This window comes from Phasianus colchicus, chromosome 19 (genome assembly GCF_987193195.1).
Source record: "Phasianus colchicus chromosome 19, bPhaCol1.hap1.1, whole genome shotgun sequence".
NCBI classification, from domain to species: Eukaryota; Metazoa; Chordata; class Aves; order Galliformes; family Phasianidae; genus Phasianus; species Phasianus colchicus.
In genome coordinates this window covers 7,380,971-7,408,670 of record NC_143454.1, presented here as the reverse complement: position 1 = coordinate 7,408,670, position 27,700 = coordinate 7,380,971, and the positions used below count along the sequence as shown (strand labels likewise).

At 45.6% G+C, this 27,700-nt stretch overlaps 3 protein-coding genes across 4 annotated transcripts; 1 reads left to right on the top strand and 2 right to left on the bottom strand.

The window, feature by feature from the left end:
* Positions 1–83: 83 nt before the first annotated feature.
* ODF2 (outer dense fiber of sperm tails 2) lies at positions 84–18,258 on the bottom strand. 2 transcript variants are annotated; one of them, XM_031601649.2, is made up of 20 exons: positions 18,039–18,258; positions 16,762–16,846; positions 14,400–14,525; positions 13,512–13,682; positions 12,362–12,528; positions 11,244–11,373; positions 10,816–10,947; positions 10,110–10,184; positions 9,113–9,184; positions 8,392–8,508; positions 7,343–7,528; positions 6,500–6,609; positions 5,698–5,833; positions 5,335–5,445; positions 4,571–4,675; positions 3,967–4,125; positions 2,972–3,072; positions 2,293–2,455; positions 1,942–2,067; positions 84–1,393 (listed from the first exon to the last, which is right to left on the bottom strand). In XM_031601649.2, exons 1-20 carry the CDS (start codon positions 18,203–18,205, stop codon positions 1,220–1,222), a joined length of 2,613 nt encoding a protein of 870 aa, XP_031457509.2. In that variant the 5' UTR covers positions 18,206–18,258; the 3' UTR covers positions 84–1,219. The 2 variants fall into 2 exon arrangements, with proteins under 2 accessions (XP_031457509.2, XP_031457510.2); XM_031601650.2 differs by lacking the exon at positions 18,039–18,258 and adding an exon at positions 15,946–16,099.
* Positions 18,259–18,862: 604 nt separating this feature from the next.
* Positions 18,863–24,341, bottom strand: PTGES2 (prostaglandin E synthase 2). The gene is made up of 7 exons (XM_031601653.2): positions 24,120–24,341; positions 23,103–23,297; positions 22,093–22,148; positions 21,519–21,671; positions 20,753–20,953; positions 20,331–20,448; positions 18,863–19,637 (listed from the first exon to the last, which is right to left on the bottom strand). The coding sequence occupies exons 1-7, from the start codon at positions 24,321–24,323 to the stop codon at positions 19,515–19,517; spliced, it is 1,050 nt and encodes a 349-aa protein (XP_031457513.2). The 5' UTR covers positions 24,324–24,341; the 3' UTR covers positions 18,863–19,514.
* A 590-nt stretch (positions 24,342–24,931) lies between these two features.
* On the top strand, positions 24,932–27,633 carry BBLN (bublin coiled coil protein). The gene is made up of 2 exons (XM_031601647.2): positions 24,932–25,090; positions 26,536–27,633. The coding sequence occupies exons 1-2, from the start codon at positions 25,000–25,002 to the stop codon at positions 26,727–26,729; spliced, it is 285 nt and encodes a 94-aa protein (XP_031457507.1). The 5' UTR covers positions 24,932–24,999; the 3' UTR covers positions 26,730–27,633.
* Positions 27,634–27,700: the final 67 nt, after the last annotated feature.

Here is a 27,700-nt window from a genome sequence, read left to right as displayed (position 1 = left end):
TGCCTCAGGTGCGTCCGGAGCCGGGCCCAGAAAAACTGCGAAGACGAACGCTCCGATATAATCAATTAAAATTTAGTTTATTTCTTTTTATTACCATAGCACCTTTAGGATTTTTTTTTTTTTTAAAGTTACACACAAAATGACAGAATTCCCCAATAATGATTATCTTAGAAAACCTTGATGACAAATCGTGCCCCGTGACCGTATCACACAGCAGTAAGATACAAACTGTTAAAAAATAAAAGCAATGCCTACGTTTGTCCCCACAAGGAACCGCTCACAGGAGGAGCGTTAGGGCAGCACCACAGAGCCGGGTTAACACAGCACGGTTGGGTTTGATGAAGGCATGAAGCAGCAGCAGCCACTCTCCTATGAGCCGAGTATTTCACACACACTGAATTCATCCAGCATTCATCCAGCATTCGCAGTGAGACCCGGCTGAGGTGCTGCTGAGGTTGAGCTGCAGCCTTTCCTTTGAACGCAGGTGGGCTGGGCACAGTCCTGGGGCTATTCAGGCTCAGGAGACCGGGATTGGGGTGAGGGGTAAAGCAAAATTAGCATCACGCTAAAAAACGTGAGGATCACAGAGCACACAAGAGTCAAGTTAAAAAAAAATAATAAAAAAATCATTATTTCTGGTATAAAACTGTTTACAAACACCACAGTGGTTCAGGAGATAATCTCTCGTAAGCGTTAAGCCCCAGGCATGTCCCTTATTTTCAGCTTCACGCTTCCCTGAGAGGTGGGTGGACTTCTCTCCCACCATCCCATCATCCACTGTGCCACCAGAGCATGTAACAACAACAAAAGCAGAAACAGCACATGATCTCCCCCAGTACAGAAAACAGGGGAAAAAAAAAAAGAAAAAAAATGAAGTGTGAAACATTAACACAAGTAAAAGCACTGCTGGGTTTAAAGAGCTGAAAGCATCCAGAGCGCATAGGATGAAGAGAGCCTTTTCCACCATATGCAAAACCATCCTGTTTTGGGGCACAGCTTACAGAGTAATGCCAACCTCCATCACCAAATCAGCACTGCTAATGCTCCGCACGCTAAGATTCTATGCCACCATCATTCCATCATCTCCTGCTGCAAAGAAAACACTTCTCCCTTAAGTCCCTGAAATTTCTCCATTTTCAACCCATTTCTAAACAACGTATGGCTTTGACACAGGACTCATTTTGTGCTTAAAAGCAGAGGTGCAGAGAGAGCACAGCCCTCACGGAGAAGAACGAGAGCGGCTGGGAGAGCCCAGCAAGGCACTGTCTCCAAACACATTGGCATAGGAAGATTTGAGGAACTGGACGTAGTTCTGCATGCTGCGATTTGTGCTCTCCGACTGCTCCAGCCGATCCTTTAAGTCCTGCAGGCGGCTCTCATAGCGGCGCTCTGCCTGTAACAAAGCACAGAACGAGGCTGAAAGGCAGCAGTACTCACCCTGCTCACTTCTTCAGTTGTTCCAAGAAATCCCCACGGCCAGCAAGGATTAGCACAGTACTGGATGGCACTGCCACGGATGGTGCTGCAGCCTTTAGCATTTGTTCTGCTCATTCCCAACATCGTTCAACAACCCGACAATAAATAACAGGAGACAACGCAGCTAATTGGTTGGCCTTTTTAAACTGACTGGCACAGTTGTGTGGAATTAAACATACATCTCTGAAAGCCAACCTGACCTGATTCATGTGCCAATCCAATTTCAAGTAAAAATAATGTAAACAAGCAGCATGGATACATAATATAGAAGAGTCTTACTTCTAGGATCACAATATCTCTGACACCATCTGACACAAATCCCCTTTGAACATAAGCCTGATTGCTTTATTCCACATACTTCAGCTTAGAACAAGTTCTAAACGTCTTTTGCAGGGACCTCTGTCTATGGACAGACTGCTACCAGGATGCTGCCAGCACAGTGAGCACTCCTCACAAATCACTCACATCATCTTTGTTCCGACGCAGCTGGTTCAGCTCTGTCTTAGTCCTACTCAGCTGCGTCTCCAAATCCAGCATCTTGGACTGGGCTGCCCTCTCTCTGGATGTTGCTCGTTCTCGAGTTTGTTCGACCTGTGCATAACAACAGGAAAACAACCTTGTCAGAGGTGGAAGAATGTGGAAGAATGATGTCCATAAATCCCCTATACATTTACTTGCACAGATTCCTGTACATAACCAGCAGGTCAGCCAGGGCTTTTCTTACTTCTGTTGCAAACAAAAGTGTCATAGGCTGAGGTGGCATTTTCATTTTACAGTCTGGGTAGTTGCAGGAACATCAAAAAAGAAATCCCTTACTTGTCGTTTGGCATCCTCAATGGCCATTTCCAGCTGACGAGCCAGGGAGCTGCACTCACGGGTCTTCTCTTCCAACCTCAGCTGGCACTGATGGATCGACTCCTCACGCTTTGCAATGACCTGAAGGAACTCCACATTCTGGGCACTCGTTGTTTCTAGTTTTCTAGGTTAAGACAAGGCAAGAAAACCTATTCATTTTAAATGGAGAGTGTTTCAGACTACCTTTTTGTCAGGTCTTGACTAGCCTGGAAAGTGATTCTGTGTCCTAATAAATACTTCATTTCTCTAATCAGAATTTCAAAGATTGAAGGATGCTGAGTATTCATACACACACCTTTCTCCAGGTATTGTCACTAACAAGAACTGATAAACGCAAACAAAAATAGTCTAATATTCAGTAACCTCCAATCTGTCTGGCTAGACTGGACAAGGAGCTGGTATCTGCTGTGTAAGCACAGTCCTTTCTAACAATGTTTGTCAAGTTTGCTGCAAGAACCTACAACTCCCTGTCTAGTGGATTAGTGATCCCTGAGAGATAAGCAAATGTGCAGAATCCTGGAGGCAAGTGGGGGCATGGGAACAAGACTGAAGATGTTTCAATTCTGTGGAAAAAAAAAAAAAAAACAAAACAATAGAATATGGAAAGGTTAATAGAACAAGAGAGCCTAATATTTCTAACCTTTCTAGCTCCTCCACCTTCAAGGTGAGCTGCTTTTTCTCCTCCTGGGCAGACTGATACCTCTCTCTTGTCATCTCCATTTTGTCCCCCTGGAGCTCAATCTAAAAATTACAGCCATAGGTTACTTTACAGAACAGTCACTACACACACGACCAACCACCTAAAACGCACGCTGCTCTCCAGAAGAAAATGTTCAGTTCATATTTCTGGAGAGTCCTAGAAAAGGAACAGTGGATAGAAGGCACAGCACTGAACACACATAGCATCCATTTTGTTGGAGCTTTCAGCTAATGTTTAGATAGGTATGAGAAAGTTCTTCAATACTTGAAAGGAAAGGCCAGCTTGGTAAAAGCTTGCATGCAGAGCAGACACCTCTAAGAACAGCAAAGCACACGCACTAAGAACAGCCACATACCTGACAGGAGCCTACAGAGACACCACAGACTTAAACACGAGGAAGGTTTACCATTCCAAGCCAAGGAGAGGAAAGCTGTCAAGACTATAAGATTATCTGCTGCATCCTGAGGCATGACTGTAGATGTCCTGCCTGTCTACAATTGTCCTGAAACCCCTACACAGTGCTCCTGGGAACGTAAAACAGGGACTGAGAAAACACTTGAGATGAGGGCGAGAAAACAAGGTTGGGACAGCATTATCAGCAGAAGACCACAGGAGGAAAAACCAACAAGATGATGGAAGTAACAGAAGGGAGTGCTGACATTTGCAAGTGTTGTCACTGCTGCAGTTCAGGTCCCGTTATGGTTCTGCACCGAGGGATTAGAAGCCTTTCAAGCAGTAAGGAATGCTGGTAGCTACACTGTTAGCTTCTAGCACAAAGACATGGCACACACCTTTATTTTGCAGTGCACGTTTAATCTTTTCAACAAGAGACAAGAACAGAGACGGAGCAGTTCGAACCTTCCTGTGATCAGAAATTCATCTTGGTCTCAGACTCAGAGATGCTGTGTTGCAGGAGCTCTCTGCCAGTCCCTTACCCGCTGACGAAGATCTGCAATCATGACAGACAGGTCCATGTTCTTCTTCTCATAACTCTGAAGCTGGTCCTGACATTCTGCCAACTGTGTCTCTGTGATCCTCAGGATCTCAGGCAGCTTTTCCAACTCAGCAAGCTGGCTCTGGAACTGCTTGCGAGCCTAACGAAGGAAATAAGCAAGTTTCAAACGTTTAGAAACTTTTTAGTCTAAACAGTATTCCTTTGAAAGCTTTGTTAATTTGCACCATGGGGACACTGTGGGTATTTGTCAGGTATTGGAGTGCAAAGTGTAATTAAGGTCTTTACCCCCTTATGATTTGATATCCATGGATCCTGGGCTTCAATTTTACTAGAAGCACAAGTTTTTTTACAAGGACTATTTTACAAAGACAGCTGTTCCATAGCAGACAATGGCACAATCCTAAGCCACCACTTCCACAGCAAAAAAACGCACTACACAATCTAAACATCTCTAAAGAACATTATATAGTCAAGAAGTTGTTACATCTTCAATAATTTTTGCAGAATGAACAAAGCCTGAAAAAAGCCAATCAAAAAAAGGCAACGAATGTCTACAACATATCAGCCCTTAGAGGAATTAGTACCAGTTCGATCTCCTTGTTCATTTCATCCTTAAGTGCCTTCTTCTCTTTATCACACTTCTCCAGTTTTGCTGCTACATCATCTGCTTCCATGCGGGTCTTCAACACCTGGGCATACAAAAAACAACTATACTTTACCTGTTATTTATAGTTTTCAACACACATGCTGTGTTTTGGAGTAGCTAAAACTGCTCAAGAATCACCAAGAAGTTTCTTACCATCATATCACTCCAGGCTAAACTTGGAATGGAAATTCATTTTTTGCTTCTCCTGCCCATATCATTTGGGTTTTCTGCCACATATTCATCCCTTTTACTTTATGTTCCTAAATACCAAAATGTCCAAAATCTACTCCTCTCCCTCTCTCTCCCAATCTCCCCCACAAAGAAAAACACAAAACCAAACAATCCAGGGACAGAACTCATCAGACTGAAAAAGCAAAGAACAGGATCTCACTGTTTACCTTCTGAAAAGGAGTAAGGAAAAGAAAAATAATTCAGGCCTGTGTTGGGTTTGTCTTTTTCTTTTTTTCTCCTCTCCATTAATCAAGATTAATGCTATAGCTGTCCCTAATGATAGCAGTTACCAGCAGATACTGAGGAAGGGAATTCTCCCACATGTTCGCATTAAAGCACATGGCAGTGTGAATGCCAAAAGAATCAAAACCACAGGAATCTCCAAGAGCAATGGAAAGGTTAGCAGAATAAACCACAACAGTAATGAGAAAAAGCACATCTGTGTGAGGAAGAAATCCAAAAGGTGCCCACCTGTGACTTGTAGGTTTCAATCAACTCTTCATAATTCCTGACAGAGCTCTTGAGCTGCTGTACTTCCATGTGTGCTTGATTCAGCTTTTCCTCCATTGGGACCACACTAGCCTGGAAAAAAAAGGCATCTTCTCCTGAGTGTGTGAACGTAACTGTTACCCAAGCTGCTTAATGCTGTCTAGATTGGAAAAGAAATAAATAAGCAAACTTCCCTAGCAAGCTTCCCCATCATATTCAGGAGATGGTGAAACAAGTTTGAAACTAAGCAGCAGCAACAGAGCAATTCACTTCAGTTGTCGGAGGCCAAGAAACTCATTATAATTTCTGCTTCTTTGTGCAGCATCTCAGCTTTGAGTCACTAACCTTTAGTCTTTCATTTTCCATTCTGAAAGAAGTGGTCTCTGTAGTTTGTTGGTGCAATTTATCCATCAAGGCATCTCTGTCCTCTCGCATCCTGTCCTCCAGGCCTGCCTGCTGTTCTAGCAAATCTGCAATACGGCTGCCATGCAGAAAGAAAATTAACCCTCAAATGAGAAGAAAGAGTAAGACCCCTAATTCTTCACTATTAGCTTCAGAGACATGGCTTTTCACTATCCTTCTGTCCTCCTGCTTTATTCACATATACGTATCTACCACATTCTGTTCAGCTACCTCAATCTTTTTCATTCACCAAAAACCAACCTGAATTGTCTCCCTGGAACTCAAATGCACTGCCTCTAAGATACACATAAAGAGATAATTCTCTGTTGTCTCATATCCCTACCTACTTTGTCTTCCTGCAGCAACAACTGTAGTGCAGTGATACACTTTTATTTACTATCATCTGAAAACTGCCATGAACTAATCCCTTTCATGCAAAGATCTCAAATATCTCAAAAGAAAGAAATCCCCAATTATTTAAAAGCATTAAAAAAGGCAAAGGATCAGAGAGATTTAAGCTTGAGTAAACCCTTGCAGCCCACCTTTGCTGTGGCAAGTGAACAATAGAAGCCACATCTTTGTCTCCTGATCCCTCCAAACTCTGCTACCCCATTGACAGGGCTGGTTTTGCTTGGATGCTTACTGACAACTCAAATTATTTAATTATTGTATTCAATTAAATCACCCTTGAACTACAAACTCATTCACGCTCATGTTAGTTTCTTCATACTGATCTTATTTTAACCTGTTCACTGTAACCATCTCCAATTCAAGGTCGCTCTTATCCTTCACTACTTTGTTGTAGCGACTCCTCCAAGACTCCAGAGTAGAAAGTGCCTCTGCAACGTAACTGTCCTATCAAAAGGAAACACAGATGACAGAAATGTCACTGGACTAGATGTGGGATATCTAGACAGCATGCTGGTATGAATAAGCATCATATGTGCAGAGACTTCATTAAGACTTAAAAATATCATAGCATTTCTTTTTGTTCTTCCCGATTCTTCACATAGAGGTCTTCAACAACACTGTTGTTAGAAAATAAACATAACAGCACTGAAAGGAAGACAGCAAATGAATAACCAGGAGTATAAAGCATAAGTAAAATTTTGGTACTGGCTCTGGTCTCCAGTATTCTAAAAAGAACTAAAAGATCAAGGTAGCATAAAATCCACATTCCCTTCTGACCATCTAACTTTTCTTTTTTGACTTGATATCCTTCAGTAAGTTTTCAGTAGGAAATTCCAGTGCATTTTGAAGCCTTCGTACTTTTCTGCTCTAACTAGTTTGTGGATTAACAAACAACTTCATTCAGAATTCTCAGCCAAAACCACAAGTTTTTATTTTCCTGGCTTTTGTCAATACTCAGACAGTTCTGAAGAACAAGGTCAAAAAAGTCAGACCTGCTACTTTTGTGACAGCAGAGAAAACTGGATTTATTCTAAACTTAGCGCAAATGGGCCAAGGCACTGAGACAAAAATAAACCTCATTAGTTGAAAGCAGAGGCTTTCCCCAGGGCTGCTTCCAGAAACCAAAGGCTTAGAGGTACAACCTGAAATGAGGTCTCTCTTTGTGTATCATTGGTACCTTTTCTGCCAGCTGTACAGCCAGCTGCCCTGCACACTCCTCACTCCGCTCTGCCCGCTCCTTCTGTGCACGGAGGGCTTTCTTCAGGGCTTCTTTATCACGGTCTGCCTTCTGTCTTAGTTCTTTCAGCTGTTCCTTGATACATTCCACCTCTGCCTTATGCTGAGCTTCACTGTGCTCCAGATTCTGCCGTGGGGGGAGAAAACACAGCACAGGGAATAATGTCCTTATACCTACATACCAAAAGCAGCAACTAATTTCCTAGAAACAATGGAAAAAGACTGGCATGTAACCTCAAACCTTTAGCTTGTAGGTACTTGCTACTTAACCTTGCCCTAAAGCTAACAGATACATCAGCACAAACTCTAAGAGTAAAAAAAGCATTTATGCCCACATGGATATAGGAAGCTGAAAGACTGCAAAGCTATATATATATATTTAATCCCAATGCATTCTAGAGTGTTGTCTGCTTGTAAACAAAAAGCTACAACCTATTCTAGCTACACAAATTATTTCACTGCAAGTTACAAAATAATAATATAGGAGAAAAACTAGTTTGAAGATGCCAAAATTAAGTCCTTCAAGAGAGTCTTTATTACCAATCTGGTTTCTAGAATGGCTTAAAAAACAAAAATCATTCCCAGTATTCCACCTTGATATAAAAGATTCCACATATCGGAATTAAAAGTTGACTCTCAAGCATCCTTTAAACACCAATGGAATGAAGCAAATCTCACTCTAATTTAAAGGGCCATAACTTTTACAGCCTCCTGGTACTTCAGAACTAAACTTGTCTGTCCTCATTCCTATTTGTATATTTCCTGAGAAAGTCTTCATTTCCTCTTTCACAAGCTGCTCTCCAGAATACTGATTTCCACCCTGACCAAGGGAAATATGGGTCTACGAGCCTTCTGACCTACCCAAAAACATTCTTTTTATTAACTGAGATACTTACACATAATGCTGTTACTTTACGCAGCTGTAGAGCTTAACAAAATGAAACACTCTCATCAACCACTTGCACACACAGTACATGAAGGAAAACGTACCCGGATCTGCGTGGTCAGACGGTTGTTCTCAGCTTCCTTATGTCGTAGCTGTGCTTGTAAATGGCCTCTCACAGATTCCAAAGATTTTGAGAGCTCACCTGCTGTCTTTGCCTGTTCCTAAATAAGAAGCAAACAAGTCTCACATGCTTTTCTTCAGTAAGCAAGTAAGAAGGAAGTTTCCAGTACATAGCCATTTGGTGAAGAAATCTGATGCTGTCTCTAGCCATCTCCACCTTTCTTAGATGGACCTTCACAGCTCCTCTTTTCCAGCAAAATGGGCAACAAATAAATAACCATTTATTTTATATCAGACGTAAATGACTGACGTGGAAGATTTGTTCAAGTGAAAAACATCCTCAAGTGAAACACATCTCATTCACTACATTTGCCTTTTCCTTCTTAAACAGAGGAGCAAACTGGAATTTGATATCAAGAACCCACCAGTCCTTAAGCAGAAAGGTAATTCAGTAGTAGGCCCAAACAAGGAGAGAATACTGCCTATTAATCTTGGTGATGGATGCTTCCCAGCGGAATATTGAGCCCACAGCTGTGTGGGAATAAGTAGCTGTCTATTTTTATAAATATATACGTATAAACAATATATTTATAAACAAATCAGTCATCTGATTCCTTATCAAGTAATTGGCTGCAGGTACAAACCCATATTCTGGACTATTTGTGAAGGTGGAGCAAGAAGGGGAAAACAGAATAAGGAAGCTACCTTTTCTTCCTGTATCTGAATAGCAAGATCGTTGATCTCTTTTTCTTTCTCCTCAAGCCTCATCTGAAGTTGCTGGAAAACAAACACTACTCAGATTTTAAGTAACAAACACATTCAGGTTAGCAGGTGGAGGGAAACAGGTGTAATTGCCTCCCTCCAGACACCATTGGATCCACAACTCTGTCTGGTATCCACAGCAACACCACCTTTAGCCTTAAAAAAAGTCTGCTGTCTCCTCAAACAGAAAGCAATAAGGAAACATACAATTGCTTAAAAGGGCTCTGAACACCCAATCAGAAACCAGAACTTGATAGGACTACATAGTCCATAGATTAAGGACACTGCCTGCATCTCAAATTTTATAATTTCTGGCAATATAAGAACACTTTTCTCAATTTACAGAGGAGGAAATGGGAAAAAAAATGGTGCCAGATCATTCACAGTTACAAAAGCAGAGCAGAAGGCTTACCCTATATATATTTTGCTATCAATAAGGATAACATGATAAACCTACAGAAACAATAAAATGATATCCAAACTGAAGAACAATATCCCAGCTGTCAGGGTATTTTTGTAGTAGCTATTTTTTTCTTTCCCACTCCCAGAGATACCTTTTTAAGAAGTATGTAGTATAATTCTTGCTTTCTACATCCAGCACAAAGAAAAAGTCAAGCAGAATCATTTGTGCTTGAACTGGATGTGATAAGGACACACTTAAATATCCCAAACTGTTTCTCAGAGCAGAATACTGCAAATCATAATAGTATCCTTGTATGTATGTCTCAGCTGTGGTATCCCCAATCTAAGCTCCGTATTTGAAAGGCTCTGAAAATCGATTCACTTTGTAATGCAGGTTGTTAATCAGAGGGGCTCCAACAACCACGAACACAAGAATACTTTTCTAAAAGGCATTAGAGTAAGACCAGAAGGCTGAACACAGACAAAGAGCTTGCAATTTTCTCTCTCCCTGCAGAATAAGATATTTTGGTTTGCTTACCAACTTCTCCGTATCTGAGTCAGCCAACATTTTCAACAGCACACCTTGCTTCTGCAGTATCTTCTGAGCATCCCTCTGCAAAATAAATATGTGAGAAAAACTGTTAACTAAAAAGCCTGCTTTTGACAGATTTTGAAGATGGAACTGCAGAAATCAACAGGTCTCCCCCTTGCTGCAGTAGCAATTACCAGAAGATACCAAGCATGGAATTTGCTCAGTACTTCACATATCAAAACCTATCTCAAAAAGCTTTCCCAGTTCTCCCACACAAAGATGATAACAAGAAGCACGATGGCAAATTAAGAACTTTTAGAACTCTCTCATTATTCAGAGAGAGTCACATAAAAGAACTCAATCTTCTTCTCCAGTCACACTGGTGGCTGAGAGAATAGTTAACATTGGCCTGCTTGTGTTCAAAGGGAACAAAAGCTACAGGAAGAATAGCAATTTCCAGATGAGAAATTCGACAGCACAGTGCCTATACTTTTTAATGTAGCCAAAGGCTTAGATGCTGTGACATCCCCACAGCAGAAAACTCAACCTTATTTTAGTGAAGTAGGTAGAAATAAACAAAACCATCCTTTTTGACACAACGGTCAAAGGCAGCACTGCAATAAAGAGTTAAAGAGCTCTCAAGTTCCATTTTCAGTCCATTATACAACACTGCCTTCAGTACTCATCCATTGCAGCACTCAGCACTGCCCACCTCCCTTTCGTGCTGCTCTCTGAGAAGTTCCCGGAGTGTACGATTGGTTTCTTCAAAGGTGCTCAGTTTCTGTAGCAGCAGCTCTTTCTGTCTCGTCAGCATGTTAATGTCTGAGCTGCTCATGTGTTTCTCCTAGAAGAAGAAGAAAAAAAGAAGGGTATTGTTCACATGCAAACCCTGGAATTGAAGTATGAAGCTGATAAAAGCATGGGTACTGCCATAGTCAGCACCACATGCACAGAAGGTGATTGGATGCTGCAAATAAATACCCAGTTTCCAAAGAGATTTAACTAACATCTTCAGCAAGTTAAGTCCCTCAACTTCTTACATTTCTCTGGATCAGGAACTGTAACAATTTATATATATTTTTAAGACAGCCATAGAACAGTACAATGCAGCAAAGGCCAGAACAAAAAGCCAACACCTACAACATTGAGCCTCTCAATTGTATTTTTCAGGGCATGAATCTCTCTGGCTGCTGCTGCTCCATCCCTCTCTGCCTCACTCAGCTTGGTCATCAGGCATTCTTTCTCATGCTGCAAGTACTTCTTCTGTAGCCTGCAATGAGAATTCAGCCATCAGGGGAACATGAAGCTTTGGCAGCTGTACCAGACAGTATGAATACACAATGATTTGGATTAAAACAGAAAAAAAATACACTAAACAAAGGATAAAAGCTACCTAAGTTCACCCTCTCACACCATAGGAGTTGTTCTGACAGAAGACAGTAAGAAGGCTACAAAACTTGCAAGGATCACAACTATGAAATAGTAACTTGAGGGGACAAATTTAGTTTGTACCAAAGCTTACACACACTGCTAAGGCCAAATACAATGCTGGGCATTCCCTGGGACCTTAAGCATTACTGGAGATAAGGCTTCAAGTGGCTCAACATGAAACAAGAACAAATACTAATGCATCCAGCTCCAAATTTTTAGCTAGAGGTTGTAACTTCAGCAGTATTCATATTTTTGGTAGAAGGAATCCACAGTATTAACAACCTGGTGATCTTTTCAAGAAAAAGAACTCTCCAAACACTAATGCCCCAATGGAGGCAAACTTCCCTAATTCTTCAGACACATACAAAAACATCACAGATCTTCAGGGATCACTAAGAAAAAAACACAATTCAGCCCTCCCATAGGGTGAGGGCCTCAGTGTGATTTTTCCAGAAGTCAGAAATTCTCTAATTTTCAGTTTCGCATTTATTTGTTGTCGTATCAACACAATCACAATCCAAAGAATATCTCAACATTCAAACTATTAACTGCAAAGCCATGACAACCCCACAGCAGGCTACTGAAGCCAACCTCTTTCAGCTTCCCAACAGAGCAGGATTTTTTCCATCCCTATGACCACGTTAGAATCCTTCTCTGCAGCTTCTGCCATCTGAATTCCCCTTTGTAACAGATGATAAAAAAAACCAAAACCATCAGTTCCTCAGCAGCACCACAACCTAGGGTACAAACTACACCCTCAAATAACATCAGCAGTAAGGTGTCCTGTAAATACCACTAATTACAATGGAGAACTGGAGCTTTCTTACATAGTCAGATCTTTCTCTTCCCTCATGCGTTCAATATTGCGCCTGAGCAGCGTGTTCTCATGCTCTGTTTCTACCAGCTCTTGTGTGACCTCATTCAGTTCTTCTTTCTGCTCCTCAAGCAGACGTTTTGTCATTTGCTGCTTTTGCTCCTGTTTCTGCAACTTAGCCTAAAAAAGATATTTAAACAGAATTTCAGATAAACCACAAGTTGACCATTGCTCCTCATGCACCCCTCATTGGGCAGCTGGGAGCACAACAAACAGCTGAAAACACACAAGAAGAGAGAATATGGAGGGAGGTTGAGAATTGGTGCACCAGGTTGGTTTGTTTTTACAGCAGAAAAGGTCATCTGAGATTCCCCTGCTTGCACAGAATTGCAGCTAACAAAATGAAAGTGATCTTACAGCATGGATTTAGTTAAACGATGCCACGATTCAATTCACTTACTAAGTATCAAAACAGAATTTTTATTATTATTATTATTATTATTATTTACAATTACACAAGTAACTTCTTTAATTTTTTGTAGCACAAATGGAATAGAAAAGGCTTAGTATTAAAAATACACTCAAATTCTATTCTCATTTACTGATTTGAACTTTCTGCATAAATTATGTAAGAATACAATTTCTGCTGCCCTCAGAGGAAATAAATAGTTACCCTTCCCTCTCTCTCCAAGCATCTAAAGAAATCTGGAAACCTCTCCTATCCATTTTTTAAATGGTGTCAAGTACATGAGAAGCTCTTCAGCTGGAAAACACAATATCACTGGTCTGTGTATTTTAAGGGAGAATCAGAAGAAACTATTTTGAGGAATAAGTGGATTCTTTGAGAATAGAAGATCAATAAGCTGTGCTTTTCACCTTCTGGAGTGACAACAACTCAGATTTTGGGCTTGAGTAGAAGAAAGATTCTTTGGAAACTAAAGCACAGTGATACCTTATGAAACTGACATGGCTTAAAGAACTTTCATAGTAGGGCATAGTGAATTTTTCAGTAAATTAGTTCTGATTTTCTGAACAGCTCAGACTGATTTCTTTAATCAAAATAAGCAACAGGCTGAGCAGTCTTCACTTCATCAAGGCTCTGGTCTCCTCCTGCCAAATAATAAGCTATAAAGCCAGAATCAGCAGGTCTTTGGTTCCCTCACCTCGTTCTTCAGTGTTCCCACCACATTCATCAGGCTATCTATCTTCCTTTCGTATTCATTCATTTTGCAGTAAACTGCATCTTCCTCATCTGTAGAGAGATCACTCAGGCGCAACACTGACATCACTTTTTCGGAATCTGGAGGTGTGATTTCCAGGCGGTGAGTTGGACCCTAATAAAAAACACAATAAATGGCATCTTTTTTTCACAGAAAGGTATAAATTGTGTTCTAAACCTAACTACCAAAACTAGAGACTGCATCACATCACTGCAATAAGACTAGGGAGGAAAAACAGAACGTAATCAGTTCTTTTATTTCCATTTGTGAAAGTTCAAAAATGCAGAAAGAATAAAATAGAAAAAAAAAAAGAGAAACTCAAATTCTCATCCTGGAAGAGCCAGGAATTGAAAAGCTTAAGCTGACAACTAATCAGGAAGAAAATAGAAAAAATACTATGCAGTTGCTGCAGCTGTGAAGTGGGATGAAGATGATTTAACACATGCAGTCCTTAGCTGCCTCTCAGCCAGCTTTGCTGCTCTCCCCTGGGAGCACTGAAATATCTCAAAATCCTTTTTAAATCGTAGAGCCCAGAACTGCACACAATATTCCAGGTCAGATCACATCAATGCTAAACACAGCAGGAACTAACGAGTAAATCTGTCTGCATTCTAGAGATGAAAACACATGAGATGGATATCAGCTGTTAATGAATTTCCTATTTTTCTACATTTAAAAAATGAAAAAGATGTACAAGAAACACTCAAAATGGATTGCAAGTGACAATGCCCTTCTTTAATATCAGCCCAGCCCCCTCCAGCCTGATACACTACACAACTGCTCTCCTCAACCTCAGCTAAACCTTGCTTGGGGAAGCAGAAGCAGCCATACCTCCCATTTGTAGGTGGAATCAAGGACTGATGTTTTTCCTGGAGGCATCCAGGGGGCCTTTGTTTTCACCTGCACTGCTCGGCGCACGTTCACAGTGTTCCCCTTCATTTTCTGTTTGTGCTTTTGCTAAAGAAGAAACAGAGAAAATAAGAACAATCACTTAGACCTTTTAAGAACTATGTACAATTTTTATTGCTGCAAAAAGAAATGGAAGATCATCCACACACATACATGAAAAATCAGTGGTACATCAGATCAGATGAGCCAGCAGAGGAGGCTAACACTAGCCAGAAGGAAAGGTTATTGCACGTTCAGCTGATGTATTCTTGTTGCTTATCATGTAAAGACTGTTGTATGACTGAAATAGCCACAACTGTGACGTGATGAAAGCCTTACTCAGCCAGCAGGAAGATCTGGGGACAGAGCATGGGGAAGGAAGTCTCCTCTGTAGGGAGATATACAAAGAATAATGCAATGAAACCCATTTGGGTGCAAAAGGAACAACCTGGTAGATTCCTTCTCCATTCCAGATTAATCTCACAGTACAGCATCTGTATCAACTGACAGCACTACCAGAGGAAGAAGAATTATACAGTGTGATTGGTTATGAAAAGCCCCTGAAGCATTTTCCTTGTTTTAGAGTCAAAAGCACATCCACATTTATTTGCTTTAAATTTGAGGTGCTCTAAATGATGAAAAGTCAAAGTGTGTTTGCACAACTTTAATACCTGATGAGCAAGAAAAGCCATTCCAAAGTATCCTATGGGCAATTAATTAATAGGAGGAGGTGACTTCAGTGTCAGACCCTGATTTGCCATTAGCAACAAAGAGAAAATTAGTGGAGAATTTGTAACAGCATGACTGCAGACATAAGAATGAGCTAGCAACTTCCATTACTTGTAGAGAAAAACTTCACACTCTTAATTTCAGAAGGATGCAAAACAGCTACAACTCAGCTTCAGTACAGCCTTCTGTCTACTGCTGACAAGGGCATAAAGAGATCCTTCTCTGCTGTGTAGCTCTGCACATTGTCAAGGTGCTTAATGCCAGAAGATGGTTTGAATCCAGTCCCTCTTCTTTTAAACATGTTAATTGTAATACAATCAAGACAAAATGTGGAACATTCAGTTATTTCCTTACCCCAAACCCTTCCTACAAAAACAGGGACGAAGCTAAAGAAATAACAATATGAGAACGCAAAGCCAAGACATAAAACGAGTAAATCCCCCAAGCTACATCACACTGAAAGCAACAATTCTCATAATCATGGAATTGTAGAGGCTGGGAGAGACCTCTAGAGATGATGGAGTCCAGCACCAATCGCTTAATTAAACATGAAAACAAGCCATATATTCTATAGCATAATTAAATCATCTTAAACACAGAAAACACATCACTGAAATTCACCACTGGCTATGCATATAGTTAACAAGGCAACAGGTCTCAGTTCTGACACCATGGCAAAACAGACCTCAAAGACTCTGTGGTGCTTCCAGGACTGTCTCCTCCCTGCAGCCCTCACAAACACCCAGCTGCACACTCCTACCTGGCATTTTGCAGGTGTGGTTTTCTGACCCTTTTTAATATGGACATGGACAGGGGTGTTTTCATCCACATGGACGTGCAAAGGGGGAGATGAGGAACGGTTCTTCATGGCTCTTCTCCCACAGACGGGAAAGGGCAATACAATGAAAGGAAACCTGTGAATAAGGAAACTGGAAATAACAACATTTCCCTCCGTGCCAGAGAGCAACAGTGGCCAGTTTTGGTCAAAGCATGTGCTGTCTTTCAGTAGCATCTGCCATTTTGAAATGCATACTATTATGCTGTAAAGCTGTTAACACAAATCATGCCTCTGCTGCTAATTCTTTTATGGCCATTAAAGAACAAAAGCAGTTGTATTGATAGAGGGTGCCTGCAAGAGTCACCGATGTTCAAAGCCCCAGAAAATTGAGCAAATCAAGGATTTCAGTAACCAACACCATCATATTCTGAATAGAAATTTCATAGAGGAAGATGAAAAGGGCATCAATTTAACAGCTAAGTTTAGAAAAGCCAACAGGAAACAAAAAGATCATTCTGAACCTCTAAGTTCTTACACATGTGCTTAACTTCAAATTCTTGAAGTTAAACCAATGCTTCAAAGCCTTCAGATCCTTCTTCAGATTTTCCCTCTGCAATGCATACATGTAAAAATTCACACACTAATTGCCTAGCACAGAAAAGCCCAGAGACACAAGGTTAAAGAAATCCGTGTAGGTACGAATCTTTCCTCAAGGTAATGATTCTTCAGTACAACGTAGCTGTAAAGCTTAGAAAAATCCAACAGCAGAATTCTGTCAGCTCAGCTATAATTACTTACAGTTATTTTAAGGCTTTTAGCTCCTCTTGACACTGTGCTCTGTGCAGATACTGATGTCATTTCATTTTCGATGGATGAGGGAAACCTGATGCAGAAACAACACAGTCATAGAACATCCCAAGTTGGAAGGGACCCCTAAGGACCACCACGTCCAGCTCACGGGGAACAGTGCCAATCTCAGAACGTTCTCCTCCTTTCAAACAAAGGCAACACGCAGACACAAATATATCAGATGTATGAATTCAAACAAGAGTCAGTGTGCCATTGCTTCCTCTGACAAGTGCAGGATGAGGAAACAACTGAGACTGTCATCACTTATGTTGGTTTAAACATTGGAAAACTGTTTTCTAGAATGACACAAGAGGAGCTTACCCAGACAGCTTAACAGCAACTCTTAATCATCTTCAGAAAAGCTGAAAGAAAAGCCTGCAGCACAAGTCTTGGTGCTGCACAGCCCAGCAAACACATACAGCACTGGTGGCCAACCAGCCCATCCGCAGACCTGATCTGGGAGCAGAGCGAGCGGCTGGTCTGGGAGTGCTGATGGGACTGGGAGAAAGGATTGGCTGCTGTGCCCAGTGCGTGCAGAGCCATCGGGGCTTCACTGCTAACCTTATGGAAACACTGCCTCACAGTCTGCTGCATAACGGGACACGGTACAGGTGTTAAAGTGCCGTTTTGTGCCGTGCTGCTGCTAGAACAGAATTCAGATAACCATGCATAGCTCGTGATTAATCTGACAGTTTGCCAAGGATCGTGTAATACCCTGCTCTGAATAGAGGCAATACGACCACATCAGTTATGGAAAACGTCCGGTTTTGGTGAGTAGCACCATAACACAGCAGTGACCGACCGGGCGAGGAAATACTGCGGCACGGCCAGCATCACCCGGCTCAGGGAAAGGAGCAGCGCTGCCCTCCTGCGCTTCATCTGCAGCGCTGCCGCCGTAACCGAGGCAGAACTGAGGCGGTCACACCGACTGCAGGCGAGGAACGGCGGCCCGAGCTGCAGCGCGGGAAGGACGGGCGGCCGGTGCGGCGGATCGCTGTGTCACTTCGGAATCGGAAGCGCAAAGCGGCCAGCGCTGCTCTAGAAGCACGCCGTCACGGCGGACGCAGCACAACAGCTGCGCTACACAAACGTCACCAGAGGCACCGCACGGCGACGCCGCGCCGCGGATCTCCTCGGCTCCGCGCGCAGGGCACGAGGGCCGGGCTGCCCGCTCCCCGCCCCGCCCCGCGAGCCGCCCGACGGCCTCTCCAACCCCTGCTCCTCACCGCGAGGTGCCGAGCGCGTTCCACGGCCGGGTCCGCCTCAGGTGGTCTTCGCCGGCGGCGGCGGCGATGCGGCGGTGCCACCCGCTGCCATGGGCGCCGCACCACGGGCAGGAGACGCAGCAGCACTTCCGGGGCCGCCGCGCCGCCGCCGCCCGCGCTTCTCCCATTGGGCGGTTCAAACCCTCCTCGGCAGCCGCGCGCCGCCCCCGCGCCGCGCCGCCCCGCCCACAACGGGCCCCGTCGCCATGGCAACGCGAGGCGCGCGGAGCCTCGTTCTGAGCGGCGGGGCGGGGGGCGCCGCTCTCGGCGCGGAACGGCTCCAGCAAACGCGGAAGCGATGAGCAGAACAGCCGCCGACTGCGAACGTTCTTTCGCCTCAGTGCCAAAGCAGAACTGAAATCGCAACTCATTCCCTCTAAAATCTGTACACTGAAGGAAAAAGCAAACCAGGACTGTCCCCGTAGCGGTTCTCGCACCCGCAGAGCCCCTCAAAGCGCAGGGTGCGGGTACGCGGGCTCTGCTGCCCGCAGCAACGAGCTGCTTCCTTCCGACCTTCCCTCAGGGAAACACCACCAACCCCGACCCCAGCACCGCTGAGGGCTGAGCAACCCCACAGCCCAACCTGCAGCCATCGCTCCCACCTCAGCTGCTCTAGCAGCAACCCTCACACATCCCCCACGCGCACCAATCCTTCTTAACCCTTCTATTTTTTCTCCTCCCTCAAAACAAACTGATTTTCAGGGGTGTTCCAGGTAAGTGCTTGGCAGTAGCGGTGCCTGTGCAGGGTGTGATGTCTGGGTGCTGCAGGTAAGAGCTCACACGTGTCCCTGTCAGAGAAGCTTTTATCCTCGCACACCATACAGGATCATCAGAAGAACCGTTCACATGGCAAAGCTCACAGCCCGGCAGCACAGCACGGCCCAGCAGAGGAAGGGCTCATTTCCCAGAATTGGGGACTCTCCCCCAGCTCCCACAGCACTGGGTTTACAAGATTCTATTGCAGAAAAACTCTTATTTAAAATCTAGCATCCACTGTCTCAGTCAGGAAAAGACATGTGGATGAATGGAGGAAGACAGCTTGAAGCAAAAGCTGCTCAGAGCCATCAGACCGGATCTGGCTGTAACACTCCCTAGCCAAGAAAGCAGCTTGCTCTTACAGTAATGTGCTCTGAGCATGGCTCTCACCTAAAAGAAGTCTGCTCAGTGCTTCTTCAGTTCAGTCTGAGCTTCTTCCTTCCAGCAGTGCCCCAAACACCTTTCTTTTACCTGTTCCCATCCTTCTAAACATCTCATTTACACTTACACACTGCAGGATCCCTGCAGAAACTCAGGACCCTGAACAGGACAGTTTCTGTGCCTGCGTGTCAGTTCATGAGGTGTGATCAGTCCGTTCAACTCTTTAAAAAATAAAAACCATTCCTTCTTGAGTTTTTTTCTCCCCATGCAAGTACTTCAGGAAGGAGGCTGCAGTTGACATCAGGCTGCAGCTCTTTGAATGGCTTCTTCCATGCGCTGGTACCAAGGCTGAATCTTGGTGTGGACCATCATGTCGTCAAAGGCTTCCAGCCCCTCCATGACCCGCAGCACTCCGTACACTGCCTGTGCCACAGGATGAAGATTAGAACAACACTGAGAAAGTCATTGGTGGAGAATGGCTTGGGGTATCAATGAGAGTGCATCTGCAGCCCAGAAAACAGAAAGCAAGTATCTTTTCCTGCCTACAGCACGCTCCACGGCTCTGAACAGTAAGGAAGACTGAACTGGCAGAAAGGTAGCAAAAACACACATACTATTTCTTTAAGGGAATAGTTACAAAAAAGAATCTATATGCAGTTATGGAGTAGAATTTAAGCCATCTCAGTATCAAGCCCTGGTGGAAAAAATTTCCCTTGTATTCCAGGGAAGGAATCACTCTGCTCCACACTACTGCCCGCAAAGAACACTTCCTCAGCACCAAGTGCAATAAAGCCCATGCAGGTGTGAGGCTCTGTTCACCAGCACCCACTGTTCAGAGCAGTTGTTCTGATTTGCAAACTGCTTTTCTCACTCTTCCACACAATCTGTAACACCCACCTGCAGATGAGTACTGCAGGTTCTTTTCCTTCAGCAAAGTGTTCTCTAAAAACAGCAAATACTGTTCTATTTTAACAAAGCGTTCTATGCGCCTGTAGCTTATGTAAATCACCTTCTCTGCCTATGTTCATATTCATCATTTCACATGGATGAACAACTAGGTAATCTGCAATATATGTAACCATAGAAACAGGAATTAACCAGTTATTAACCACTTACCAAGTCAGCAAGGTTTGGCTGACTTCCACCCATGAACAGTCTATTTTTGCCAATGGCTTTTACCCACTTATCAACTGCTTCGTACAAGTCTTCTCGGACATCATCTCGAAGGTGATGCCTAAACAAAGAAAAGAACTAGACTGAAAACATAGGTTTGGTTCTTGAACCTTTCATCATCTCTAATCTTTTGGGCTGGTCTTTGCTGGGGAAATCAGGAAGGTATTTTAAGGTGAGGGGGACAGCTAGTGTGTAAAGAGCAGATGAGGAGCTTGGTACCTCCACAGGTAGGGAAACACAGCTGTTACTCACACTGCATTAAATGGTTTGGTTTCAAAGTGAGGTTCTGCTCTTTAAAGCTCTGAAGTTCACAGCTATGGCCATTAAGAGTGATGACTGTGCACTTGGTGCTCAGTGGTACCAACCTTTTCTTCAGTCTCTTGCTAATGAAGAACATGGCAATGGCCCCCACGTACTTGGCAAAGAAACCTTCCACAGTGCCAAACTTCCCCTCACGGACAATGTAATCAAAGGATGCCAAGGCTTCTTTGGGGGTGCGGTAAACATTGGGGGAGATGAGGTGAACAAGCCAATCATCTGCCCATTTTCTCCACTGCATTTCTTCCCTGCAGGTATTGAAAGAGACTTGTGAGCGAATGGAAGTCCAAGTATGGAAATCAGGGCTAGAGGAGGCAGAGAGAATCACAGTGACATTAGCCAGAGGTTTTACCAAGGACAACTGTGTCAAAACCCCTACCTAAACACGTGCTTTGGTGACCTCTCTGAAATGCACTCAGGAGCATTATCTTCAGCAAGGCTCCTCCAATCTCCATCTGTAATTAAGACTGAAGATAGAGCACTAGCTTCTCCTCCCCCTAAGAACTAAAGCAGCAAGTACACCCTTGGGAAACTAGTATTCCATGGCATTCCTCTGTGACATAAAGGCCAAGAAATAAACTGAAGGCAACTGAAGGCTGGTATGACCACAACAGAGGGAACTCGGTCACCCAACAGCATTGTTTCAAATTACATACAACACACAAAGCCACAGTAACTACCCAGGTTTTAGACACCGAGGGAGTGTGGCAGACGTTGCCAGCACCCACAGGATTTAATATACACACTACCCATGAGGATCTCTGGAGCTGGCTTTACATTACTTGAAGGACCCACAAACTTCAGAGCACTTACACTCTCACTTCTTTGACAGGATAGACTCGCTTCGTCTCCTTCTCATCCAGCATGAGCCAGTATTTATTCCCATACTCAAGTACCTCCTTGCCTTGCTCAGTCACGGTTTTCATGGGAGGATAAAAGGACACAATTTCTTCTAGGCTATTCCTCCTGTGGACAGTGATACAGTTAGCACCTGATCAGACTGCTACAAAATTGGGCAAGAGCAAAGAACATACAGACAGACACATACTTAAAACATTAAGTGCACGTGGATCCAATTTCTATATGAGATAAGTTTTGAAAAGACTTTGGAACAGCTGCACTCAAATTATTAATGTATCTTATTTCCCTGTGTCAGACAGGATGTTTTTGCAGGCATAAAACTTCCTACATTTCTCAAGTGGATCCAAAGGACAGACCACAGCTACAGAAATTTGATTTCACTCTGGACATTATGACTAAATGTAAGCTTAGTTCCAGGACTAACCCTAACACATGCTTAAGCAGTTTTTATGCAAAGAAAATCTCACAGGTGAGATTCACAACACCAGTCATATTCAACTCTTCTTCCATTGTTTTGTTTTCTTACTTGGAAATGAGATAGGTCTTTATTGCACTGATGATCACCGAAGAGTCATTCAATTGCTGAAAAACAGAATTAAAACAAACTTTCAGAAATTGGTGATACTAAAAAAGAATTTCTTAATCATTCCCCCTGCATGCTGAGACTTCCAAATTAGTGCTGCAGTCCCTTTTTTCCTCATGAACTTCCACAGGCAGCCCTACACGCAGATTTCTTCTGCAAGCACCTTAGAGTATCATTTTACAGCAAATGGACAAATCAATATAATAGGAAAGGAATTATAACAAAGGTGTAACAACAGAAGGAACAGCACAATAGAAAAGCATTATAAAGGAAGGGAAGAAGATTGCTCACCCGTATCAGAAGATTCTAGGTTCACAGGGGAAAGCTTCACCAAAGAGAGACTTTCAGAAAGAAATCCCTCCCTGTGGCAGTCAGCCTTTAAATGAGGTCTAAGAGAGGTGCAGCCAGGCTCCACCCCTTCTGGTCACACAGCTGAACTGCCTTCAGCTGTGCTCTCAGGACTGACAGGCTCCTTTCCCCAGGTACTCAATCAGTGGTTCAAGCCCTGACTCATCAGTTCCCATACACATTTCAAATCTATCTTCCATTCAGAGGACTTGAGGGACAGGTCCACAGGCAATACCATTAGGTTTTGGATTTAAGCACTTTGCAGCAACAAAGCAGAAAAAGCAACACTGATACTAAAAAGCCACAGAGTTGACTCGTGAGCGATCTCTTTCCATAAAATGTAAGCAGACCTTTTTATCTCTGACATGAAACGTGTGTCCTGCATAAGAGCTAAGAGAAGCCAGATAATCACTGGACTACAGAGTCACTACATAAAACAACATGTCTAGAAAGACTGAAAACACCTCTCACGAGGCCATGGCAGAGGCTACTACACAAGGAACAAATCTTAGCCTTAAAAGAACACAGTATGATTATAAGATTACACAGTGCATGAAAAGCCAGAGATACAAATTTCCCTATTGAAGTTCCCCACAGTAACTTACCAGAGGGCTTCCAGCATCAGCTAGCAGGATGGGCACCTTCCTGTAGGAAGAGAATTTGATCTCTTTCCTCATTATCGGGTTTACTTCCACAATTTCATAGGGCAGCCCATGATAATCCAGAAAAGCTCGGACTTTACTGCAGAAAGGACAGGTTTTATATTGGTAGAGGGTAAGCTGCAGGTTCCCTGCAGGCAGCTGGGGAAGAAAAAAAGACCAAAAGCTTTTGTTTTCTATTAAGAAGTATAAACGTTATCTTTATCTCACCCTTATTTTTGTTATAAACTCATAGTCACTGAGTTGCAACACCTGACAATCAGTGTATCTCAGTTCAAAAAGGCTTTCTTTAAACAACATCACTAACATTCACCTCACAGGACCAACTGTTCTTTTCCTCAGCATCCGCTCAACCTGTTGGAAACTCCTATTCCTATTCACAGCCAAAACAAAGCAGCGAGATCCAGCAGCAGACTCTTCTACACACAGTCCGGTGTTCTACAACCTCTGTGGAGCCCTGGGTGCAGGGAAGAGGCTTTGCCGTTTGTTGCGGTGCGGTGAAGCAGCGCTGCGCCGACGGCAGAGGCTCAGAGCCGACACGAAGCCCTCAGACACAGCGGCCCGCACCCAGACCCCCGGCGTTTACCGACGGAGGCACCGGGGCGGCGCAGACACGAAGCCCCGCCCCACGGCCGCTCCCTGCCGGCTCCAGCAGCCCGACACGCGCAGCGCTCGGTAACACGTCGTAACACAACGCGGGCCGCTCGGCTCGTTTCTCATTTGCGGCGCGTTTGGCCGCGCGGCCCTCAGCGGGCGCTGGGAACGCGGCGAGCCCCGGCCTTCTGACGGGCGTTTCTCACAGCTCCTCCGGGGGAAACGCGGCCGGGCTTTCCTTCACCTCATTTTAAGCCGTTTCCCGATACAAAGCGGGACACCGGCGGCCCGCGCCTCACGGAGACGAAATGCCCGCCGCCCCGCGCCTCCCCGCCGTCCCTCCCGCCGCCGGGCCCGGCGCCGCGTTACCTCGGCGGCCGAGTGCTCCCTCAGGCGCTGCCGCGCCGCCAGGCACAGACCGGCACCGCCGCCCAGCGCGAAGGCAGCGCCCAGCAGCAAGCGGCCGCCGCCGGCAGCGCCCCGCGCCGCGCCGCACAAGGAACGGCACGGGGCCCGCAGCCGCCAAGGCGGCAGCAGCGCTGCGAGCCGCCAGGCCCTGCCGGCAGCCGCCATCTTGCGGGCACGGGGGCGGGGGGCGCAGACGGGCGGGGCGGGGCGGCCGCTGCGGCTCCACGCCCCAAAATGGCGGCCGCGCTGAGGGGCGCTGGCGGTCGGTGCCGCCCCGTCACGGCTCGGCTCGCTGGCGGCAGCGCTTCAGTCAGAAAGAGAGGAAGGCGGCATCCTGCGGTGTGAAACCGCAGAGCTTTGAGCCGCCTAACGCGGCGTTATTTCTGCCCCGGTCGCGTCCCTCAGTCACGGAACGGCTCTCGGGCGCCTGGGTTCCCGCACGGCGGGTGACGGACGGCTGTGAGCGGAAAAGGACGAGGAGAGGCAGCGCGCTGCCTTCGTCCTTTGCGGCAGAAACGTGAAGGTGACCCCAGGGCGGCGCGAACCGCCTCAGACTGCGCAGAACCGGCGCCACGGTGCTCAGCTACGGCCCGGAGCCCGACAGCAAAGGCGGAGCTGCGACCCCAGAACCGCGGGGCGTCACTGGACCCCTCGCGGCTGATAGGCGGCAGTTCCCGCCCTCCCGCGCCGCGCCCCCTGCCCGATAACCACAGACTTTACACGCAGCCTCCCGCCCGGCTTCACGTGACGCGCGCGCTGCACCGCGTCACCCCATTGGCCAGCGGCGCCCCCGGACGCCCCGCCCCCCGGCAGCCCGGCGCTCGGCAGGGCGGCGGCGGCGATGTCGGGGCCGAACGGCGATCCGCACGTGGCGCTGGGCCCTGCCGGGCGGGACGGCGGCGACGAGGACGGGGACGGCTTCGGGGAGGAAGGTGCGTGCGGGCAGCGCGGCCCTCCGCGCTCACCGGAACCCCCGTGTCGACGGGTCCGCTGCGGTTCCCCCGGCGGGGCGGGGCTGTCGTAGGAGGCCCGGGGAAGGACGGGCCTTGGGCTCGCTCGGGGCCAAACTCGGCCCCGCGCAGCTGAACCTCGAGGCTGCGGTCGCTGCTCTGTGTCGCCCCGCGGTGATCTGTGCTGTGGGTCTCCATGAAGCTGTTGTCTGTTCTGCAGTTAGCTGGGGCTGCCTGCTGGAGCTGTGGGCATTTCTTGGGTGAGCTGAGCTGAGGCCGTGGATCGCTTTCCCTGACCTCAAATAGGAAACCCTATTTCTTGCCACCTTTCTCGTCAGAGGAGTAAGCGACGTGATTGCTGTGCTTGCAGCCAGCATCTCTTGGTTAAACTTCCATACAAATACACCAGGGTAGCAACCGAGTGGGGCAAAGTTGGGCTGAGCGATTTTGGTGCAGCCCCAGCATCACCCATAGGAGTGAAGCGAGCACCTCCTCCTCATCCCTCAGCACCGCGCTGTGCCTGGCTCGGTGCTCTCAGAGGGAAGAGCCAGCACGCAGCGCTACCTCCCAGTCCCTGCCCACCATCTTCCCCGGGTTCAGCCCTTCGGGTCCCTGCCTCCCTGCACTCTGCCAGCCCGTCCCACTTCAGGAAGGAGCACAGCACTGCTCTGCCTGAGCCCTAATACATCACAGGGATTAACAGTGCTGATCCACATGACTGAAACGCCACTGCAGTGAAGCTAAGACTTGAAACAGATTCTTTAAATAAAACATCAGCTAGGAAAACAGCTATCAGGATTGTTTTGAATGAGTTTGGTTTTAACTCACATTACCCAAAGTCTTAACGGTGCACAAAAACACTGTAGTTGGGCTCAGTGCTTCACACCTCCCTTGGAAAGGGTGTGGGCACAGCAACGGCTGTGCTGCATTGGCAGTCTGAACCCAGGAAGGCATTCGTGAGTCACATCTCAGCCTGGGAGCCTTAAACATGTAATTCACAGAATGTAAATGCTTGGACATACTGCTAGAATGCCTGCATCCTCATCGGGAATGTTGATCCCTAAGGCAGCTCTAACCGCTGACTTGCCCTTGGGATTTGGTCCTGTTGATACGTGCATCACTGCATGCTGCTAATCAGCCCATGGTCAGCTATTTACATATGAGATCAAAGGCTTTCAGGCTGCCCAAAATGAGTGTGTTGTCCCCAGGTAACTTGCCTTAGATCTTGTTACCAGTTCTTCAGCTTCCCATTGGTCTCACTTGACAAGTGAATTCAATACCTGCAGCATTCCGTTGCGTTTTACTTCACCCACATGGTGGCAGGTAAGAGACAGCCAAAATGCTGTGGGCATGTTCTGCAAGAGCATTCACTGACTGCAGTGACAACATACTTGCCTTAAAAAACCTCTTATTTCTCTCGCTTTTAGAATATGCAGCAATAAACTCCATGCTGGACCAGATCAGCTCCTGCTTGGATCATCTGGAAGAGAAGAACGATCACCTCCATGCCTGCCTGAAGGAACTGCTGGAGTCAAACCGCCAGACCCGCCTGGAGTTCCAGCAGCAGAGCGAGCAGCACAGCATGGGAGCTGACATGAAGGGACCACAGCCTCCTGTCTAGTGCACTGGTCCCAAACTTAATTGCTAAGGGAACAATTACTGGTCACTGGTTTATCAAAAATTGAAGAGTTACCTTCTGCCCATTACGTAATCCTTCCTGTGGTAGTGCCCAGCCATTCACCTCCATGTTCTGTTTTCCTTAGCTGTGTGATGGGTGCACACAAATGGGTGTAGGAGACTTGGCTCTTTTTGCTTCCAGCATTAACGCAAGCATGGCCACGTAACGTGGTTGAAGCTGGCTGCAGAAAGCCTGAGGCTGTGCAGGTTGTTTGCAAGGAAGCTCTCTTCACAAAGTAGAAAAATGATCGTGGTGTTTTGTACTGCTGACTCCAGCTGAGGAATGCTATAGCTCTAGCCCCCTCCCTCACAAAGCACACTAGGCAGGGGTTGTCCTGACTCCAGGCTTTCTCTGGCAGCTCTGGTACAGACTTGGAGGAGGGGGGCCATAGATGATCTGCTGACTTGAAACTACAGCTTCCCCATTATTCACATTCACTGTAAGTACTGACAGGTAGTCCCAAATCACTGGAGTTTCCTGTTCCCTTCCAGGCAGATAAGATGAGCTACCAAGGTGATGATTTTGACTTAGAATCAGAAGCTGCCTAACTCCTTGAGCTGCCATTAAGGACTCAGGCTTAGAGAGGCAGAGCAGCCTGGTTTGCCCCACTGAACTGGTGGTATGGTGCTCTGCCTGCCATGGGATGAGAGCAGAGCCCTCCCTGTATATTTTAACAGGAGCAATCATGAGTATTCTGGTTTGAAACTTTGTGAACTTGTCAGGATGGCCTGGTGCCACCACTGTGAGGCAAGTCTGAACTATTCTACTTCTGTAGAGTTAAAGGAGTTTTTTTGAAAGTTGAAGAAGTTATAAGAAATCTGTTTTATTAAAATCATTTGAAACAAAATTTGTTCCTGAGAGTATCCACTATGAGAACAGACTGTATTAAGCCTTATAGTATTAACAAATGATCA

Excerpts from the sequence above, each read along its gene's own strand:
- ODF2 (XM_031601649.2), bottom strand. The coding sequence starts at position 18,205 with ATGGGAGAAGCGCGGGCGGCGGCGGCGCGGCGGCCCCGGAAGTGCTGC. Across the intron at positions 11,374-12,361 it reads GAAGAGAAAGATCTGACTAT|GCTACAGAAGAAGTACTTGC; the intron begins GTAAGAAAGCTC and ends TTCTCATTGCAG. Across the intron at positions 3,073-3,966 it reads TTGCAGATCTTCGTCAGCGG|ATTGAGCTCCAGGGGGACAA; the intron begins GTAAGGGACTGG and ends TGTAATTTTTAG.
- PTGES2 (XM_031601653.2), bottom strand. The coding sequence starts at position 24,323 with ATGGCGGCTGCCGGCAGGGCCTGGCGGCTCGCAGCGCTGCTGCCGCCT. Across the intron at positions 22,149-23,102 it reads CTGATGCTGGAAGCCCTCTG|CAATTGAATGACTCTTCGGT; the intron begins GTAAGTTACTGT and ends TCTGTTTTTCAG. Across the intron at positions 20,449-20,752 it reads AGCAAGAGACTGAAGAAAAG|GCATCACCTTCGAGATGATG; the intron begins GTTGGTACCACT and ends TTCTTTGTTTAG.
- BBLN (XM_031601647.2), top strand. The coding sequence starts at position 25,000 with ATGTCGGGGCCGAACGGCGATCCGCACGTGGCGCTGGGCCCTGCCGGG. Across the intron at positions 25,091-26,535 it reads GGACGGCTTCGGGGAGGAAG|AATATGCAGCAATAAACTCC; the intron begins GTGCGTGCGGGC and ends TCTCGCTTTTAG.